Source organism: Dermochelys coriacea, chromosome 1 (genome assembly GCF_009764565.3).
Source record: "Dermochelys coriacea isolate rDerCor1 chromosome 1, rDerCor1.pri.v4, whole genome shotgun sequence".
NCBI classification, from domain to species: Eukaryota; Metazoa; Chordata; order Testudines; family Dermochelyidae; genus Dermochelys; species Dermochelys coriacea.
Genome location: NC_050068.2, coordinates 332,127,925 through 332,147,247, shown reverse-complemented (window position 1 = coordinate 332,147,247; position 19,323 = coordinate 332,127,925). Strand labels below are relative to the sequence as shown.

At 39.8% G+C, this 19,323-nt stretch overlaps 1 protein-coding gene across 2 annotated transcripts in view; it reads left to right on the top strand.

The window, feature by feature from the left end:
- The window catches only part of SEMA3C (semaphorin 3C), a 161,914-nt gene that overhangs the window by 81,548 nt on the left and 61,043 nt on the right, over nt 1–19,323 (top strand). The window contains exons 2-4 of one of the 2 annotated variants that reach the window (XM_043497938.1): nt 4,737–4,741; nt 11,743–11,903; nt 15,008–15,070. In XM_043497938.1, coding sequence (XP_043353873.1) covers nt 11,814–11,903; nt 15,008–15,070 — 153 coding nt within the window. In that variant the 5' untranslated portion in view covers nt 4,737–4,741; nt 11,743–11,813. The remainder of the gene's footprint in view (nt 1–4,736; nt 4,742–11,742; nt 11,904–15,007; nt 15,071–19,323) is intronic. The other variant, XM_038384679.2, reaches the window with a different exon arrangement.

Sequence of the window (19,323 nt, the reverse complement as noted above, 5' to 3'; positions counted from 1 at the left end):
TCATCTGTTCAAAGAGACTCAAATTAAACTAATTTCAGAATGTACTCAGCCCCAGATGAAAATCAATAATATAAATAGTATACTCTTCCAGGAATATTGCAGACACTCTAAAGAAACAAACACAGAAACCAAAAAGTAATGTATTCATGTCATTCTATTGAAAAATCTGGAAGAAGATCAAGAAAAGTTAAGATGATTGTTTTTCTCTTCGTCTGAAGCCTGTAGTCTCTCATCTGGACTTTTCAAGTCAATCCCCCAACAAGTTACTAAAAGCATTGTTTAGTCACCTCATATCTAGTACTGCAAAGCATAAAGGGGAAAACGTATAAAATACATGTTTTCTTTTAACCAGAATTTCTTTGTGAAATTGAAATTATTTGCAGGCTTGGAGAAATTTCACAAAGAAATTGTGAATGGCGCAACATTCCAGATTCCACTTATATTTTTGAAATGTAGGAAAAGCCTACATGTGAAATTAGAGAAAGTGCTATATATCAATAGTAAATTGTTCACCTGCTCCGAATTACCCCAAAACCAAATGGAGATGTTCTCCTTTTGTGTTTTGTGTGCAAAAGGTATATGCTACTAAAATAGATACTTCAAGAAAAAAAACTGGTCTCATTGCACTCCCTAAGCAGACAAGAGGTCACATCGCAAAAACACAAGATGCTGCCTGGCACCTTTGTTGGTGTAGACCAAGGATTAAATTAAACTAAAAAGAGTATTACAGGTTGTACCTTCATCCAGGGCCTAGTCAGACAATATTGCCAAAGCTGCAGTTACAGATGGGGCTCTGGCTCATATGGACCTATGACCCAGGAGGGACAAGTTGAAATAGTCTTATGCTGCTGTCTGCCAAGTCTTCAGGGCCATGTGGAACTTAGAGTTGCCAATTGTGGTTGGACATATTCCTGGAGGTTTCATCACATGACATAATCTTTAATTAAAGATTAATCTTTAATTCCTGGAGGGTTGGCAACCTCAGGGACCTGTCGTTAGAGGGCCCCTGCTCCCTGGAGGAGCTGTTATTGATGGGACCCCAGGGGAACAGGGAATGGGTGAAGTTATTCTGGAAACAACTCTGCTACATGGACAGAGCAGTGCACAGGGTTTAATAAAGTTCCACTTGTTCTACTTAGCCTGTATTCAACTTCACTCTTTGCTAATGAAACATGTTGACAGCATCTGAAACCACCCAGAGACCTCCATTTTGCAGACACAAACCTTGACCCGCAGTAGACCCAGTGGAAGGAGAAGTTTGAGCTGTATGCAGACCTGGCTATCTGGGAGGACAATAGCAGGAAAGGTTTCAGAGTAGCAGCCGTGTTAGTCTATATTTGCAAAAAGAAAAGGAGTGCTTGTGGCACCTTAGAGACTAACAAATTTATTTGCGCATAAGCTTTCATGAGCTACATCTGATGAAGTGAGCTGTAGCTCATGAAAGCTTATGCTCAAATAAATTTGTTAGTCTCTAAGGTCCCACAAGTACTCCTTTTCTAATAGCAGGAAAGTAAAACTGTTATTTTACCTTACTGGTGAACAGGGAAGAAAGCCCTGTACCACTCTGAGACTCGCCACTTCAAGCCTCTTCAAGACTGCTTCAAGCCTCACAGCTGTTCTAGGAGCCCCGGATAAAGAAACTGTGGAGCAATACAGGTTTCTTGCTATGTACAGATCTGAAAGGAAAGGGATAGACCCACTGTACTGCTTTACACACACTGGCTTTAACATGCAACTTTGGAAACTTGACAGACTCCCAGATTCGGGACAGGATAGTCTGTGGAACTCGGGATCACCACATGCAGGAATCACCCCATGCTCTAGGAACGGGATCTGACATTAGATAGATACATAGACTTGGGACATCCATCAGAAGCCTCAAAAGAAAGGATGAAAGCCCTAAGGGGCACAACTCTCCCTAAGCACATGCAGTGAGACAATAGCAAAGGAGTTCACGTGAGCAGGATTCCAGACCTGTAGCGAGATGCATTTATTGTGGGAGAACAGATGAGTGGGTTAAGGAGATGGACCTGCATTTGGACAGCATTGCAAGGAATATGGAAAGTTGAGCCATTTTTGCAGTGTGTGCAAGAGCAGAGGAAGGTGCCAGAAAGATTCAGACAGACTTGTACAAGAGGGGAATGGTACATCAGACAGCGGTGATGACATCATCACTCTCTCCTTGACTCCAAGACCATCTCAGCTTCAGGCTGTCAGGACAGGAAAGTAACCAGGGACAATACTAACTTCTGTGCATGCAACAATGTTAACAGGAAAACACCCTATGCAATTTCAGCTGGATAGTGGGAGCTTCTGCAATGCAATTCCTCAGAGTGAATTGGACTCACACACACACATTACAAAGACTAGGTGCACTCTAAGAATGTACAATGAGAGCACAATGCAGCCCATTGGAAAAATGTGAATTCATAGAAACTAACCTGAAAAATAACAGATGGTACTAACTGACGTGTGTGATGGATGGATGGATGCACCACAGACCCCTCATGAAGAAGACAGCCATAGTAATCATGTACCTGATCATGATGTAATATCAGAATTTTAAGCTGCAGTGCTAGAAGCAAAACGGGAGGTCCCATGGGCAATGGAGATTATTTTAGAATATATGGAGATATTTTCAAAGATGACTAGTGCCTCAAACTAGTGACTGGAAGTAGACTCACAGTGGACCCTGTGTGCTTAACATGAGAGAAAATTCCAGAGGCTGTATATAATCCGGTACACAAAGAGTTTGAAAGTCTGCAGAGCATGGATATCAGAGCACCTGTAAGGCCTCTGCAGTCTGGGAAGGCAGCATAGTGGTGGTCAAGAAGCCATCAGGCAAATTACACATATGTATAGGCCCAAAACCACTGAACCAGGCATTGAAAAAATTCCACTACCCACTTCCCATATGTTATTACATCTTGACAAACTTTCCAAAGCCAGAATCTTAACAGTGTGTGATGTGAGGAATTGATTTTGGCACATGATAAAAAGTCCAGCATCCCCATCCAAGAGCTGGAAGGGCTGCCTGGAGCGAAAATAACTGATTATATCCTCATTGTTTGTGAAGGGAGTAATGATACAGAAGCTGAATGAGACTATGACAGAAAACTACATGGTTTTTTACAGCGATGCAGGAACAAGAACATAAAACTGAACCCAGAAAAAATTCAAGTCAGCAGGAGGTGATGTACATTGGACATCTACTCAAAGCAGAGAGAGACTGAAATCAGATCCCAGTATGATCAAGGCAGTCAAAGACATGCCAGTTCCAGTATGTGAAAGAGGTACAGTGCTTCATAGGAATGATCAGTTATCATTGAAAGTCCTGTCCACAGCTGGCTGCAGTTGCGGAACCCATGTGTCAGCTCACAAGGAGGGTTGCTGAATGAAGCTGAGCAGGTCCCCAAAGGCAGGCATTTCACATGCTGAGACAAATGATAATGGATGCCCCTGTCCTGAAGTATTGCGAGCCAGGAGTGCCACTGCCATTCTAGTGTGCTTCAAAGGAGAACGGATTGGGTGTGGTTCTTCTACAGGAGCAGCTGGTTGTTTATCACAGATGAGTCCTGCCAGAAACTGACAGAGATATGCCCAAATAGAAAATAAAAAGAGCTTCTGGTTTTGGTATTTGGAGTGGAGTGATTCCATCAAAATATCTATGGCCACTCAGTAATAGTTCAATCAGACCACAATCCCTAGGGACAATCATGGCAAAGCCCCTTCTTAGTGCTCCAAAGAAATTGCACCTCATGTTGACACGCCTCCAGTGATACCAGGTAGAGATCAGATATTTTCCAGGATGCTTACTCTTGTTAGCTGACACCCTGAGCAGGGCAAATATACACAGTATTGGTAAGATGGGGGAAGGGAATCAGAACATTGATTCCATTAACATGCAGCACTATCTCCCAGTTTCAGTAACAAAACTAATGGAAATCAGAGGCTTCGGAGAAAGATACTCAACTACAGGCAGTCAAAAGAGCTATCCTAACATGGTATTCAGAAGACAAAGGCCAACTGCTGGTAGGAGCAGAACCATATTTTCAAATTAAAGATGAGCTGAATGTACAAGATGGAATCATATTTTGAGGAAAGAGAGCTGTTGTCCCTACCTCATTATGTAATAATATAAGGCAAAAAATACACACCTCACATCTGGGCACTGACTACTGTCTTAGATGGGCTTGAGAGTGGGTTTACTGGCTGTGAATGAATATATAACTCCACTCCTTCACAGAAGTGTGTCACCCACTGGTTTTGTGCTAAACATCAGCAGAGAGAGACTCTGTTGCCATATGAGGTAATGAGTGGATCACAAGCTAAATATGAGTCAACAGTGCAACATCGATGCAAAAAAAAAATGCAAACATCATTCTGGGATGTATTAGCAGGCATGTTGTAAGCAAGACAGAAGTAATTCTTCCCCTCTACTCCACGCTGATTAGGCCTCAACTGGAGTATTGTGTCCTGTTCTGGGTGCCACATTTCAGGAAAGATGTGGACACGTTAGAGAAGAGCAACAAAAATTATGGAAGGTCTAGAAAACATGGCCTGTGAGGGAAGATTGAAAAAATTGAGTTTTTTAGTCTGGAGAAGAGAAGACTCTGTGGGGGGAAGACACATAATAATTTTCAAGTACATAAAAAAGCTGTTACAAGGAGGAGAGAGAAAAAATGTTCTCTTTATCCTCTGAGGATAGGACAAGAAGCAATGGGCTTAAATTGCAGCAAGGGTAGTTTAGGCTAGATATTAGGAAAAAATTCCTAACTGTCAGGGTAGTTAAGCCTGTGAGGAATATACTGGAATAAATTGCCTAGGGAAGTTGTGGAATCTCCATCACTGGAGATTTTTAAAAGCAGGTTAGACAAACACCTGTCAGGGATGGTCTAGATATTACTTAGTCCTGCCTTGAGTGATGGGGACTGGACCAGAAGACCTCTCAAGGTCCCTTCCAGCCTACAATTCTATGAGCTGCCCACCTATCCATGGCAAAAGGTGGGAGTGGATTTATTTACCTTCAAGTACTTGATTACAGTGTGCTATTAATAAAACTTTTGTGAGGTTGATACCTTGCCTAATACAAGAAGCAAGTCAGTGATTGGTAAACCGAAGGCCCATTTTGAAAGATATGGTATTCTGGACATGGTATTCAGCAATAACAGACCTCAGTTTGCCTCAGAAGAATTCAAGGAATTTGCATGCAAATGGGAGTTTGACCACCACACCACCTCTTCAGCATATTCTCAGATTAATGAGAAAGTGGAATCAGCTGTGAAAACAGCAAAAAGACTGTTACACAAGATTGTTTCCTCTGGTTCATACCCCTGGTTACCATTTTTGTCACATGAAATATCCCACAACAGGGGTGCCAAAACAGTGGAACACAGGCACTAAGGGGACAAAGGACCAAAACTCTGCTACCAATGAGGGGAGACTTGTTGCAGCCAGAAGGATGGGGATTCCAAGAGGAAATGGCCAACAATCAGAGAAAGCAGGCACTAGCGTATGACAGGTCAGACAAGGACTTGTCATCCCAGAAGATGAGCACTCCTGTGAGGATCCAGTCATCAGAGAGACACCACAAGGAGTGGACTAAAGGAGTCATGAGGGGTGCAGTAGTACCCAGGGCATATGAGGTGATTATGCAAGAGAGACAAGTGATCCCAAGAAGCAGAAAAGATGAGCCAGTAGATACAACACCCAGAGAGAGCCTAAAGAGATACAGAGGTCATCACAAAATGGAGAGAAAGACAATTAGCCATACACCAACCCCACAGGGAGGGAGGAGACTCCACAGAGGTTAGTTGGCTAGACAAGGACCCAGGTGATAGGTAGACAGAGCTGGGTCACTCCCGGCAAGGTTGCCTGTTGGGGAGACCAAACTATCTCAAAGACTACATAACCAGCTTAGTCTGTGGTAAAGATGAGGTTCCAATTCAGCTATGTGCTAGCAATTTCTAGCCAAAGGAACACAGTATGGGAGTCCGGGTATCAATTCTTTGTTTTTAAGGTATATATTAAAATGTTTGTAAAAAAGATGTATCATGATCAGTGTAATTGGTGTCAGATAAGAAGAGCCCATGTTCCATGGAGGGGCTGTCATTGACGGGGTACTGGGGATACAGGGCACAGACAGAGGTAGGCTGGAAGCAACTAAGCCACATGGACAGAGAGTTCTGCTTGTTCCTCTGGTTCAATTTAACCTGCATTCAGCTTCGCTCTTTGCTGATGAAAAAGAGTGGATGGTGGGTTGGGCAGAATGAGTAATGTGTAGGGATGGTAGAATGAGCCTTTTGGGGAGTCAGGATTTTTCCACTTTATTGTGGCCTGAGGATGAGGCATGTCGCAGGTCTCCCCCTCCTCTATCCATTCTTCCCCTAATTTCTTTCACAAACACATGTATCAACGCTGGGCATGTGCCCGAGGCTTCCCCATGCACATGCTTGCTGAGACTGGAGAGGAAAGGAAGTCACTAATTGTCCTTTGTGCCTTACTGCAAGGGCTTCCAAATGGATAGCTTCACAGAGTACCCATATAAACCAGCCCTGTCTCAAGAGGCCCTGCCCATGCTGTATCTATCTGTGGATAAATAGAGCACTGCACATTCCAGGACTGGTAATCCAGGTACCCCTTAATTCACTGTTAAAAAATAATAATACAGTGCATATCCTGAAACTCAGAATGTATGTGCATACCACTTATTTTCATCTACTGTCCTTCATTTCCTCTGCTTTTAATAGAAAAACTTTCTGGAGAGAGTCATTTAGTGAGGCAGATACATGCATATCTGCAGTATAGCCTAGAACTCATATATTCTTAATGCAAGATAACTGTCAACTTTTGGAGTTTCCCAAAAGGTCAGAATAGTATATGTCCTGGGGAGAGAGTTCACTGAACGTTTTGTGGTTTGTTAAAGGAAGTAGGGCTAAATAATCTGTTTTTTAAGATCAGATTTCTAAGTGTGTGAATCAGATTGGTATTGATTTAATCATGAAAGCCAAGACCAAACTCACTGACCTATTTAACAGAGAGAACAAAGGTTACTCTTGTGTGGTTACAGCCAGAAGTTATTTACACATGGAATAAATTATAACCTTTATTTTGATTGCCATACAAAAATATTAAATACTCACAAAGTGCTAAGAGGCTTAACTTGCTGGGGTCTCATTCTACATGCAGAGTTTACTGCTTTGGAGATGTTGGTTGAATTCCCAAATTCCCAAGGCAAGCAACTGGGTTTAGTTTTAAGGTCAATAAATGTATAAACCTGATAATTTCAGATAAGAGATCCTGTTCTTCTAAGAGGTTTTACTTATGAAATACTGGGAGGATGGGAAGGGAGCATGGGAGACATTTTAGTGCAGTGGTGGGCAACCTGTGACCCATCAGGGTAATCTGATTGCAGGCTGCAAGACGTTTTGCTGATGTTGACCGTCCACAGGGAAGGCCCCCCGCATCTCCCAGTGGCCACGGTTCACCGTTCCCAGCCAATGGGAGCTGCGGGAAGCGGTGGCCAGCACGTCCCTGCAGCCCACCGCTTCCTGCAGCTCCGAGTGGCTGGGAACGGCAAACCGCGGCCATTGGGACCTCCAGGGGGCCGTCCCTGCTGACAGTCAACATAAGCAAAATGTCTCATGGCCCACAGAGTACCCTGATGGGCCGTATGCAGCCCGTGGACCACAGTTTCCCAACCACTGTTATAGTGTCTTTCCATCACTGAGGTTTCAAAATAATAGTTTCCAGGTAGTAGCACACTTTATTAAGTCAAATTTTGTTAGGAGGTTTTGTGGCAAATTTTGTTATGTCAAAAGACAGTGTGCAGAACCATGAATTCCTCCCCACCTGACAAAAACCCACAGGAGGGCTGTGATTCATTGTTAGGCCTCAGCCCAAAGGAAGTACAAGTAACAAGCTTGTATAGGACTGTAGCTCCTGTGATGGTGTTTTACCAAAAGGAGGTCTTTCCTTTCCCACTTGTGAATGCCTCTGACTTGTTTGTAATTGTAACCCTTCTGCCAGGTGAAGCCAGCAGCAACAAGGGCCGGGTTCAGTATCTAGGGGTTTCTTTTCAACAATACAACAGAAAACCGGCTTGAACCCCCATCCAGTGACCTGGGACAATTACAGACCACCCCCTGGGTGCCTCGAAGAGGCAATACTTTCCCTCTCGCAAGCATAGAGTCTGAGTGTAGCAAAAACTTTTAATAAAATGAGGGAAGTAACTAAGCATTAATTTGGGAAAACACCACAACTAGGATTCGTAAACATAAACCATGAGCAAAAGACCAACCCACAAGTAGGTTGGGCAGTGTCCTTTTCCCCTCAGGTTCTTAAGTCGAGCAACCCAAAAGCCCTTTAATGTGCATGTCCTTTCTCAGCACTCCGCTCACAGTTGCTGTCTTTGGCCAGTGCAGCCCCAGAGTCCAGAAGTTCATCTGCCAAGTTCACCTCCTACCCTGGGTGGAAGTGAGGGTAACGAGGCACCTCACATGCTCCACTGCTCAGGGACTCGCTCGTCACCCCACTGGCCAATTGCTGCATCTCTTTGCCAGGCTCCGGTCTGGCCCTCTCTGCCAGCCACCCTGCTGGCCACACGTCTGCACCAACCACCCGGCTAGTCCCTCCATCAGAGTATGCCAGGTACAGTTCTGCTGCCGTTGGTTCACACAACAAGGATAACAACCCTTTATTACTCCTGCCCCAATAACAAGGAGACTGGGGATCCAACACCAGGCACAAGTGATCATTTGGGCAAGCAGTCCCATCATGCTGAGCACCTAGGCAGGGTGGGTGTGTCCATGCAAAGGAGATCAGCTCCTGAAGTTCTTTTCCACAGCTCACCAATAGATGTCAGGGGAGAGCTCATTCAGACTTTGCTTACATAGGATAGGGTAGTGTCCTGTGGTATCCTTCCAGCCAGTGACCTGTTTGAAACAGAGTAGCTCTATAGCTCTCCACTTCCACTGCTTTTGCCTGTAACTATATGCCTTGTAACAAGGACAGTGCTGAAACAGAGCTTGAAGCGCAGGAAAATATAGATATCTCCTAATATAAGCATGAGAACCATGGAAAGGACATGTTCATTGGTTCCTGGGACCCTTCCTTGAAAGCAGTCATTACCACCCTGACTCATTATGATACCATTCATGATATTTCTGACTACTCTAAAAGGTATCATTAATAGGAAATTTGTAAATTTGGACATACTGACTCACTGATGCTATAGTATATACTTGCCTTTGGGAGTGATATCATGGAGCACAGTAATTTAGCATAGCAGAGGAATGTGTTATTTTCATTGGGTACCTCTATGTGATTGAGCTATAGTTCAGTTCTGATAGTATGATTGGTGAGAAGATTTAGTTTTACCTTACTGCAGCAAGCAAACTCAATATGATGATTAAAGTAACCAAAAGGCTTAATGAGAATGAAACTTCCATAATCTGTTTGAAAGGTGAGCCTGAGAATTTCAAAGGATCCTATGGGAGTTTAATTTTGGGATTTGGGCACCTATTTCCCTTAGGCATCTTGGAAAAGCCAACCATTAAAGTTTACACAAAGGAATTTTGGATGAAAAATGGAGAAAGAGAATGGATTTTCCAAGAGAATTAAAAGTAAATTTGTGGATTTCACCTGTGCGACATGAACAACTTTAATATATGGTTACGAGAGCCACCTTGATTTAAGCTATGAAGCAAGAAGTTCAGATCTTACTTATGAATAGTACTGTTTTTAATATTACAATATATACACTGGAGAGACACTCGACTTCTGTAAGTTGTCACAGCTGCATTGAAGTTGCTAATTTACACCAGAAGAGGATCTGCCCCGTTGTCTCCAAGGTTACTGGCTAAACACAATGAGAATTAAATGGGCATGAACTATTGTCTATCAGAGTTAATGAGATAATGCAAATCTTTTCTAGTTAGCTTGATTCTCTATACTTATATCTGCAATACATGTATGGAAGGCCGAACTCCGAAACATTTGCTCACATGGACAATCTAGAGCTTGTGGAGAATTTTCCATCAAAACTGTTTTCAATGGAAAATCATAATTTTGAACTCAACAAAAATTTTCTATGTAGTGTCTACTTTCTGCAGAAAATTTCAACTTTTTGACAACCCACCCCCCAAAAAATCTGAAAACCAAAATATTTTTGGTTTTCTGACCAGCTGTATTATAGCCCCATTGATTCACTCTGACTGGTTGCAGCAGTAAGGGCTAAAGGACAGATCCAGGAGCCCTTACTCAATTGTTATTCAGGCAAAGCTCTTGTTAGAGATTGCAAGAGTGTTGAGCAAAAACTGAGAACCAGATCTCTATCTGGAGTAAATAGGCATAGATCCAATGATGTTAATGGAGTTATAGCACTTTAATCCAAATAAAGATCTGGCTCTGAGTGAGGGCAACGGACTTTGTCTTGAATTGTGTGAATAAGGTTTGCAGGATTGGGCAAATAGGGCTTCATTTTCAAAGGTCCTGTCCACCTGCAGCCTTCATTGACTTCACTTGGAACTGTGGGTACTCAGCACCTCTGAAAATAATGTGCCTGTGGTATAAGTACATCATTTTAGGTATTCAGAATAGGTTTTTTTACTTTTTAAAGCTTCAATTTCCCTTCTCAACTGTTAAAAATATATCTCCTACTTTACAATTAAAAATAAAATAATTGAAATGGAGGCCAAAGATTGGCTGAGTAAGGAGAGGAAGGCTTATCTTCTTATGTTGTTGGCAATGTTGTAGTTGTGTTAGTCCCTAACTATGAGAGAGACAAGACAGGTGAGGTAATATCTTTTACTGGGCCAAGTTCTGTTGTTGAAAGAGACAAACTTTCAAGCTACACAGTATGTAACTTTCACCAACAGAACTTGGTGCAACAAAAGATATGACATCACCTACCTTGTCTCTATCTTCTTACAGCAGTTGTCTCTCCAGAACAGAACAGAAGAACATTGGCAAGGTGGTGTAGAGTTGTTAGCATTGCAAATGCTTGTGTTGTTCCTGTAATGGACATGAGTGTGCACCATTGAAGGCAATAAGAGTTTTGCCATTTACTTCAGTAGGGATCCGAGTGGAATTTATCTGAATAAACAGATGAGTTCAATGTACCAGGGTGACACAATAGCACTTGTCCCATTAAAAAAAAGAAAGAAAATTGCCTATTTGAGTTTGATTTCATAATTAGATTTTCTTTGAAACTAACCATAGCCTGTCAAAAGTAATTAAAATTCATTATGGGGAATTAGGAGAATAATTAATTTTGTCAACAACAAAAAAAGCAACTTCCCCTTGAAAATATATAGGCAGCCATTCTCAGTGAAATCCTCTGTTAGGAAAAGTAACTGAAATGTGTTTATGTAGCTTTTATTGATTGTCTTCTGTCATAAACTTTATAATGTATTGAGTCCGTTATTTAATTTTATATATAATCTGCCTTAAAAGCTAAAGCTGTAAATAGTAACATCCATTAAAATAGTGGAGTTCATTAGCTGAATGGATAAATCAATGACTGATTCTTACTTACCCTGTAAATACCATTCACTTAAACTTGGAAAGGAAAATTGGTTTTAACTAAACACTAGCTTTATTGCCAACAGCTTGATATAATTTTTTCTCTTGTTATTAGCTACACTTATATTCAAAGTGTTTTTTATTTCAAATAAGATGCAATTATAAAACCAAGAAAAGCAACTGAATGCATTTGCTAACTTGTGGTACTCACTATTACAGAGCTGCAGGAAACCAAGACCTCTGAATATTACCATATATCCCACCACCCACTCGATTACAGGATATTATTAATGGATGAAGATCAGGACCGGATCTATGTGGGCAGCAAAGATCACATTTTGTCTTTGAATATTAATAATATAAGCCAGGACCCTCTGAGTGTAAGTTCAGAAGTACTTCCAGAACCCAATATCATTTTACTGCATGCTTTTTTTTTAAGGGAAAAAAATGTGTGTTTCATTAGACCAGCAGTAGGCAGAAGTCTAAATCCACACTTCATTGAACAGTTAGTACTTGTTTGATGTGTAATATGAGATGAACAAAACTTTCAAATGACTCAAAACACTTCATTCAACCTGTTTACTTGTTTTTGAGTCATTTGCATGGTGGCTCAGTCTCATAAGGAGCACCTTGTATGAGGTGACTGATGTAAAATTTCCACTCCTCTCAAAGATTTGAGAGTATTCAAAGCTCAGCTTTAAAAGAACCTTGTAAGCAGCTTGAGAATATTTTTTTGTAACTGTCTCCTTTTTCAGGCTATGCGAGGGAAATGAATAGGATAAAGCTGTCTTTAATCTTAGACTAGGTTTGTTTTATTTTCCTACAATAAAGAAAGTCCCATAGCTGAAGCCTTTCCTCTGAACTTTTTTGCTTCTTTTTTATAATCCCTCCCATTTTTCTATGGTAGGGGAGCAGTACATTCCTAGTTTCAGAGACATAATGCTAATCCTGTCTCCATTGCAATCCCATTCCATACCGTCCTCTCCTTTCAGTTATTGTAACACTCTTTCCTCAGGCCACCTCATGTATCTGCTCTCTATATTCCAGCATGTGCAAAATGTTCATGCCTTCTCCCTCAGCTGTATGTAAAATGCTGTGACATCATTCCAGTGTTTGGAAACCTCCAAAGGCTTCTGTTTTACTTCCAGAACCTGTTCAAATTCAGATTTCTGTAAAATATACTTAACAGATCTTTTCTCTCTGATAAAGAATACATATTTAATAACGGGGTCTTGAGTCTGACAGGGAAAGGTATAACACAATCCAATGGCTGGAAGTTGAAGCTAGATAAATTCAGACTGGAAATAAGGTGTGAATTTTTAACAGTGAGAGTTGGCATCACTGACAAATTTAAAATCAAGACTGGATGTTTTTTTAAAAAAAGATCTGCTCTAGGAATTATTTTAGGGAAGTTCTGTGGCCTGTGTTATACAGGAGGTCAGGCTAGATGATCACAGTGGTCCGTCTGGCTTTGGAATCTATGAATCTCATCTGATCCCTTAGTCCAGCATCCATCTTTTTTACTGTACCACCACATAATTTATAATCTCCATTCGTACTAAAGGCTTGTACTATCTGGAACAGCCTTACTGTAGTGCCACACTGATTAAACCCCACTGCAAAACTCATCTGAAAATCTGTTTTCTTTCTTTTTCTGTGTATGTCAGTCTTCTCTCAAACTGCTGTTATTTATTCTGTGAAGTGTTTGGATGGGTGTGTAGATAGATATATGATATGCGTGCTTGCAAGCAGTATGCTTTACAAACTAATGTTGCAATGCACTGTAATAGTAAAATGTAAACCAGAGTCAAGGTTTACTTACATATACCCAGATAGAGCAAAACAAACATAAAAACAACCAAACAAAAGCAAAAAAAATATCCCCATACAGTTCTGACAGGTCACATGAGCACCCAATATTAGGCTGCTCCAAACTGGAATTATCCAGTGTCTGCAGGATTGCTACTTAATCTTTCTTTATAGTAGCTGCATTTTGCTACTCTTGTGTCACCTGAGAGATCCTGTTCAACATGATCTCTTTTATCTTGCGATTCATTTGCTTAAATATCACTAAAAATCTATTGAATATAGGAAAGATGCACAGAAATGAACCATCAGCTAAATACATTTAGACTCAAATCTGTTATCACAATGCTCTTTTTATAGTTATGATATTGCCAGTGTTATCTTGAGACAGAATTCTGATTTACTTTTCCTTATTAGCCTAACCCACCTATGAAGAGTATAGAGAGTGTTTCTCTATTATTGCCTTTTCTGTTTCAAGATCAGAGTTAATGATGGATGAACTTTAAAAAAAAATCAGAGTTTGAATATGGTTTGGATGAGCATTCAGATCTTAAGGCGCTTATCTGAAAGTTATCTATAACTCCAGAGTTTGCTAAATTCAGCTGGAAATTTTAATAGAACACATTTTCTCATGAGATATCCAGCACTTCTGTTTCTGCTTCCAAAAGAGAAACACTGTAATAACAGGTTTCAGAGTAGCAGCCGTGTTAGTCTGTATTCGCAAAAAGAAAAGGAGTACTTGTGGCACCTTAGAGACTAACAAATTTATTAGAGCATAAGCTTTCGTGAGCTACAGCTCACTTCATCGGATGCATTTGGTGGAAGCTTTTGTGAGCTACAGCTCACTTCATCGGATGCATTTGGTGGAAAATTTTCCACCAAATGCATCCGATGAAGTGAGCTGTAGCTCACGAAAGCTTATGCTCTAATAAATTTGTTAGTCTCTAAGGTGCCACAAGTACTCCTTTTCTTTTTACTGTAATAACAGCCTTTCTTGTTGTATTTCAGCACTTCCGATTCCAAGTCATGGACCATCCCTGGAAGTAGCATAGGGATATTAATAAAAATGTATCCGGTATCCAAACATTTCAGAACCTCAGAAAAGTTTTAATCCTAAAGTTCTTTTGTTCAGTTGTATAGAATAGCAAAAGTTCAGAGGGGTTTTCTAGTTTGTCCAGGTTGGTTAACTAATCCTTAACTGGAGCAGCAAACTTTAGGCCAGATACTCAGCTAGTATAAATCAGCTTGTCTCCATTGATTTCAAGGGAGCTACACTAATTTATTACAGCTGAGGATCTGGCCCATTATTTTCAATATTGCATCCTAAAATACAAAGCTCTCATTTACCATTGTTTTTATGTAAAAATAAACTTTTATAAAAGAATAAAAGCAACAGTCTTTTCAGGGCCCATGTTTTAAACTGATGCATGCCTAATCCAGACTTGTGGGGAAAAGTAAAACTCTCTTTATTGTTTCAACTGGATTTCTGTCAGAAAAATATGTGGCGGAAATATTTTTCCCTAGCAAAAAAGGTATGAAATCTGTAAAAATATTGACTTTGTGAACTCAGATATACCTTGAAGGAAACCTGTTAGCATAAACTAGATGAGGTAATGAATGTTGTATATATTCAACTAAAATTATGTAGTTCCTTAAATTATTATTTCTTTCCAAATAGATTTTCTGGCCAGCATCAGCAATCAAAGTTGAAGAGTGCAAAATGGCTGGCAAAGATCCTACAGTAAGTTTTATATACACACACACAATTAAATATTTGGCCATTGAGTCAGAGCACCTTGAGTGCAGCTGAAGCAAGATATAAGGGGTGTGGGCTTTTCTTTTTTAATACTCTGCAGGTCAAACGGTAAATTGAAATTCTGGAAAATGAGAATATTTACACAGTATATGTCTTCAGATTTTGTCTGGAAAAAATATGTACATTGCTCACTTTCATTACTGGATTTATGATTTTTGTTTTGTTTTTTGTTAGTGATGGATAGCATTAATAATGCTTGTTCCAAGTATCTCCTGGAGAATATATTGTAGACTGCTGAGCTAATGATAATGTCAGTGCCTGGACTAGCTCCCAGACAATATATAGTCTTTTCAATGGAAAGAATCTTTGCGAATGGGCCATGGTTATTCTTCACATTCCGACAGCACACAGAATTGGTCATAAAAAACCCCCTCTTGTATTAGTTCTCTAACACAGTGTTTTAGGCAGATATCTGAAAAATAGCAGTGCTTCCTTAAAACAGGTAAATTTGACACACACTATAACTATACATGGGAAATGAAAACCAAAGATATGCTGCGTTAAACAGTTATACACTGAAGCCACAATTTTGTAGGTGGATCTGTGCAGATCCTGACTTCAGTGTGGAGCTGTGTGTGGGTGCAGGTCTGCCTGCGTTCTTCTCATTGCAGCATCAGATACTAAGGCCTGTATACATTTGCTTGTTTCACACACACAAAGAAAATTGGTGTGCTCAAACAAATAGACAGCGACATTTGCTGTTCTCCCCAATCTTAACATAAGAACATAAGAATGGCCATACTGGGTCAGACCAATGCTCCATCCAGCCCACTATCCTGTCTACTGACTGTGGCCAATACCAGGTGCCCCAGAGGGAATGAACCTAACAGGTAATGATCAAGTGATCTCTCTCCTGCCATCCATCTCCACCCTCTGACAAACAGAGGCTAGGGACACCATTTCTTACCCATCCTGGCTAATAGCCATTAATGGACTTAACCTCCAGGAATTTATCCAGTTCTCTTTTAAACTCTGTTATAGTCCTAGCCTTCACAACCTCCTCAGGCAAGGAGTTCCACAGGTTGACTGTACGCTGTGTGGAGAAGAACTTCCTTTTATTTGTTTTAAACCTGCTGCCCATTAATTTCATTTGGTGACCCCTAGTTCTTATATAATGGGACAAGTAAATAACTTTTCCTTATTCACTTTCTCCCCATCACTCATGATTTTATATACCTCTATCATATCCCCTCCAGTCTTCTCTTTCCAAGCTGAAAAGTCCTAGCCTCTTTAATCTCTCCTCATAGGGGACCCGTTCCAAACCCCTAATCATTTTAGTTGCCCTTTTCTGAACCTTTTCTAATGCCAGTATATCTTTTTTGAGATGAGGAGACCAGATCTGTACACAGTATTCAAGATGTGGGCGTACCATGGATTTATATAAGGGCAATAAGATATTCTCCGTCTTATTCTCTATCACTTTTTTAATGATTCCTAACATCCCATTTGCTTTTTTGACTGCCACTGCACACTGCGTGGACGTCTTCAGAAAACTATCCAGGATGATTCCAAGATCTTTCTCCTGATTAGTTGTAGCTAAATTAGTCCCCATCATATTGTACGTATAGTTGTGGTTATTTTTTCCAATGTGCATTACTTTACATTTATCCCCATTAAATTTCATTTGCCATTTTATTGCCCAATGGGGAGATGCCACACCCCTTATCGAAATGATCCCAGTCTTCACTTACATTATCACCTCAGACACAACTATTTTTCCATAAAAGAATTTAAGCACCGGAGTTACTAATGTGACGCAAAGAAATTGTTTTTTCGCCAGCACCAATCTTCAGAAGGCACTGAGTTGAATTCTGTTTTCATTGATGTTCTGATCCAGAGCTCAAAAGTCAAGAGGAGTCTTTCCATTCATTTTAATGAGCTTTGGATCATGCTTTCATGCTGGTTTAAATCCAGGACCACACCACTGATGTTCAGTAAAGTGATCCTGGAATTATGCAATATAAAAGAAAGAATATTCCTTTGGAAACAATGGGCCTGATCCAAAACTCTTTGAGTTCTATGGACTCTATGGAAATCTATTGATTTCAATGGACTTTGAAACAGGTCCAGTGTTACCATATTTCAGGTACATATACAGCTTGAAAATATTTTATTAGTTGCACATTTCCTAATGCCAAATTAAATGTAATGGTGACATTAAATGCTCATTCCAGGCACTGTCATACTAAAATAGTGAGCTCAGTAACCAAAATCAGACTTACATTAAAATTATGTTTTCCTGAGTCTATCATAGTTCAATGTATTTTTGATTAAAGGAAAGGAAAACAAAATATATTGGACCTACTTGAGCATAATGCAGTGTAGCCTTTTCAGTAAAACTCTAGAAAATAATATATTCTAGTGCTCCACAGCAACAGAATGATTCTTTAAATAAATAAAGTAGGGATGAGACAGTAGCATATCTGTTTTTCCTTTCTAGATTATTATAGAATTAAAATATGTGGCTTTTCTTAAGGCATATGTGTCATCCTCTATATTTTAGTAGTTCTTTACATGGTTGCTGTTACAACTTGCAACAGCCTGGATCTGGTAGCTTGTTAAACTGCGTTAAACATAGAGAATACAACATAGAGCAGTATATAATTGCATTTTAAGAGTTATGGGTTGGTTTAAGTTTGGGGATTTTTTTTAATATAGTGAGATCATCAGTCTTATTCAAGTCTCCAAACATATAGTGACCCTTTTTGCAGCAAGAATACATCACAGCATGGAATGTGTCTTTGCCTTGAGGGCAATATACAAAATGTGTACTCCATGGAAAAAAACAAAAAAACAAAACAAACAAACCCCACAAATCTCTATTTTCCAAGGAGTTTCTTTTAAAGTTGATTACTCAAGAGTGAGACTTTTATAGCATTTTTCCATAACGAAGCATCTCGGGATGCTTTACAGTGTGATTAGCAATAAAGGATACATTGCTAAATACAGCCTCTGTAATTGATTGTCTCCGCATTCTACCAGAAGCCCAATCAAGTATTTAAAATATGGGAATCCTATCATTTGCACTCACATTTAATTCCATCTGCTTTTTTGTGTCTGTCATTCATTGTAGATCCAAAATTGCAGGTACAAAACTAAAGTCTTGGGTGAAGACACTTTAAATATGTGACCCTAACAATTGGTCCACCCTAAAGAGTTAATAAGAAATAAAAGTCTGTCCAAACATATTACTATGAAGTTAAAAAGCCAGCTTCTGCTTCCATTGAAATCAGAGATGGGTCTGATCAAAAATTCATTGAAGTCAATTGGACTCTTCGCCATTGACTTGTTTTTGGAGTTCAGTTGAGCATTCTTGATTTTTTAAATAGTCAATGGGCTGGATTTTCATCTCACTTGTATCTGTTTTACATTGGTATTATTCCACTGAATTTGTTGGAAATACTCTTAATTTACACCATTGATAGTGAGCTCAAAATCTAGTAGCTCCCAAAAAGCCAATGCATAGTAACTAATTGATTGACAATGCAAAAAGTTACATATGCAAATGCAAGCATACTTTACTTCAGGCAATGTCTAGAAAAGTGAGCAATCACTAATATTCAAAAATTAGTGTCCCTCTTGGTGAAGGTTTATATAGTACGTCCACAATTCAATAGGTATCAGCATAAATAGGATAGCACAAATACATTCTCTAGTCCCCATCAGAAACTTAGCCATTATATTCTATTCCTGTTGAACACAAGTAATGTTAGCTGAAAGTCAAAATTCCAATAGGTAGCACATTGTAATAACCATTATGGGAGGACATGAATATCTGGGTTGGAATTATTATATCAGAGACATTCATCAATTCTGGAAATATTTCTCAAGTATAAGAAATCTGCCTCTACTACTGAAGAGATATGGAAAGCCAAAATGAAGCTTAGTTTAAGCAGAATTCCCAGTCTTTTTTCTAGAGGCCATGGCTTTTATCAAAATTTCCGAAGGGGGAAGAGAAATGATACCTTATCAGCTAAATGTGACAAAATCAATCAAGCGCAATTCTTGTCAAAGCAATTTAAGATTCCAAAGAATTCACCCCAATTTCACGATTATTGACATTATTTGCAGTGGAAATACCCAGTAACACATGAGCTCATGACAAATTGATCATTTGCATTCCCAACCAAAGCTGTCTCTGTGCTATCATGTAACCTCAGACAAGTCAGACATTAAAG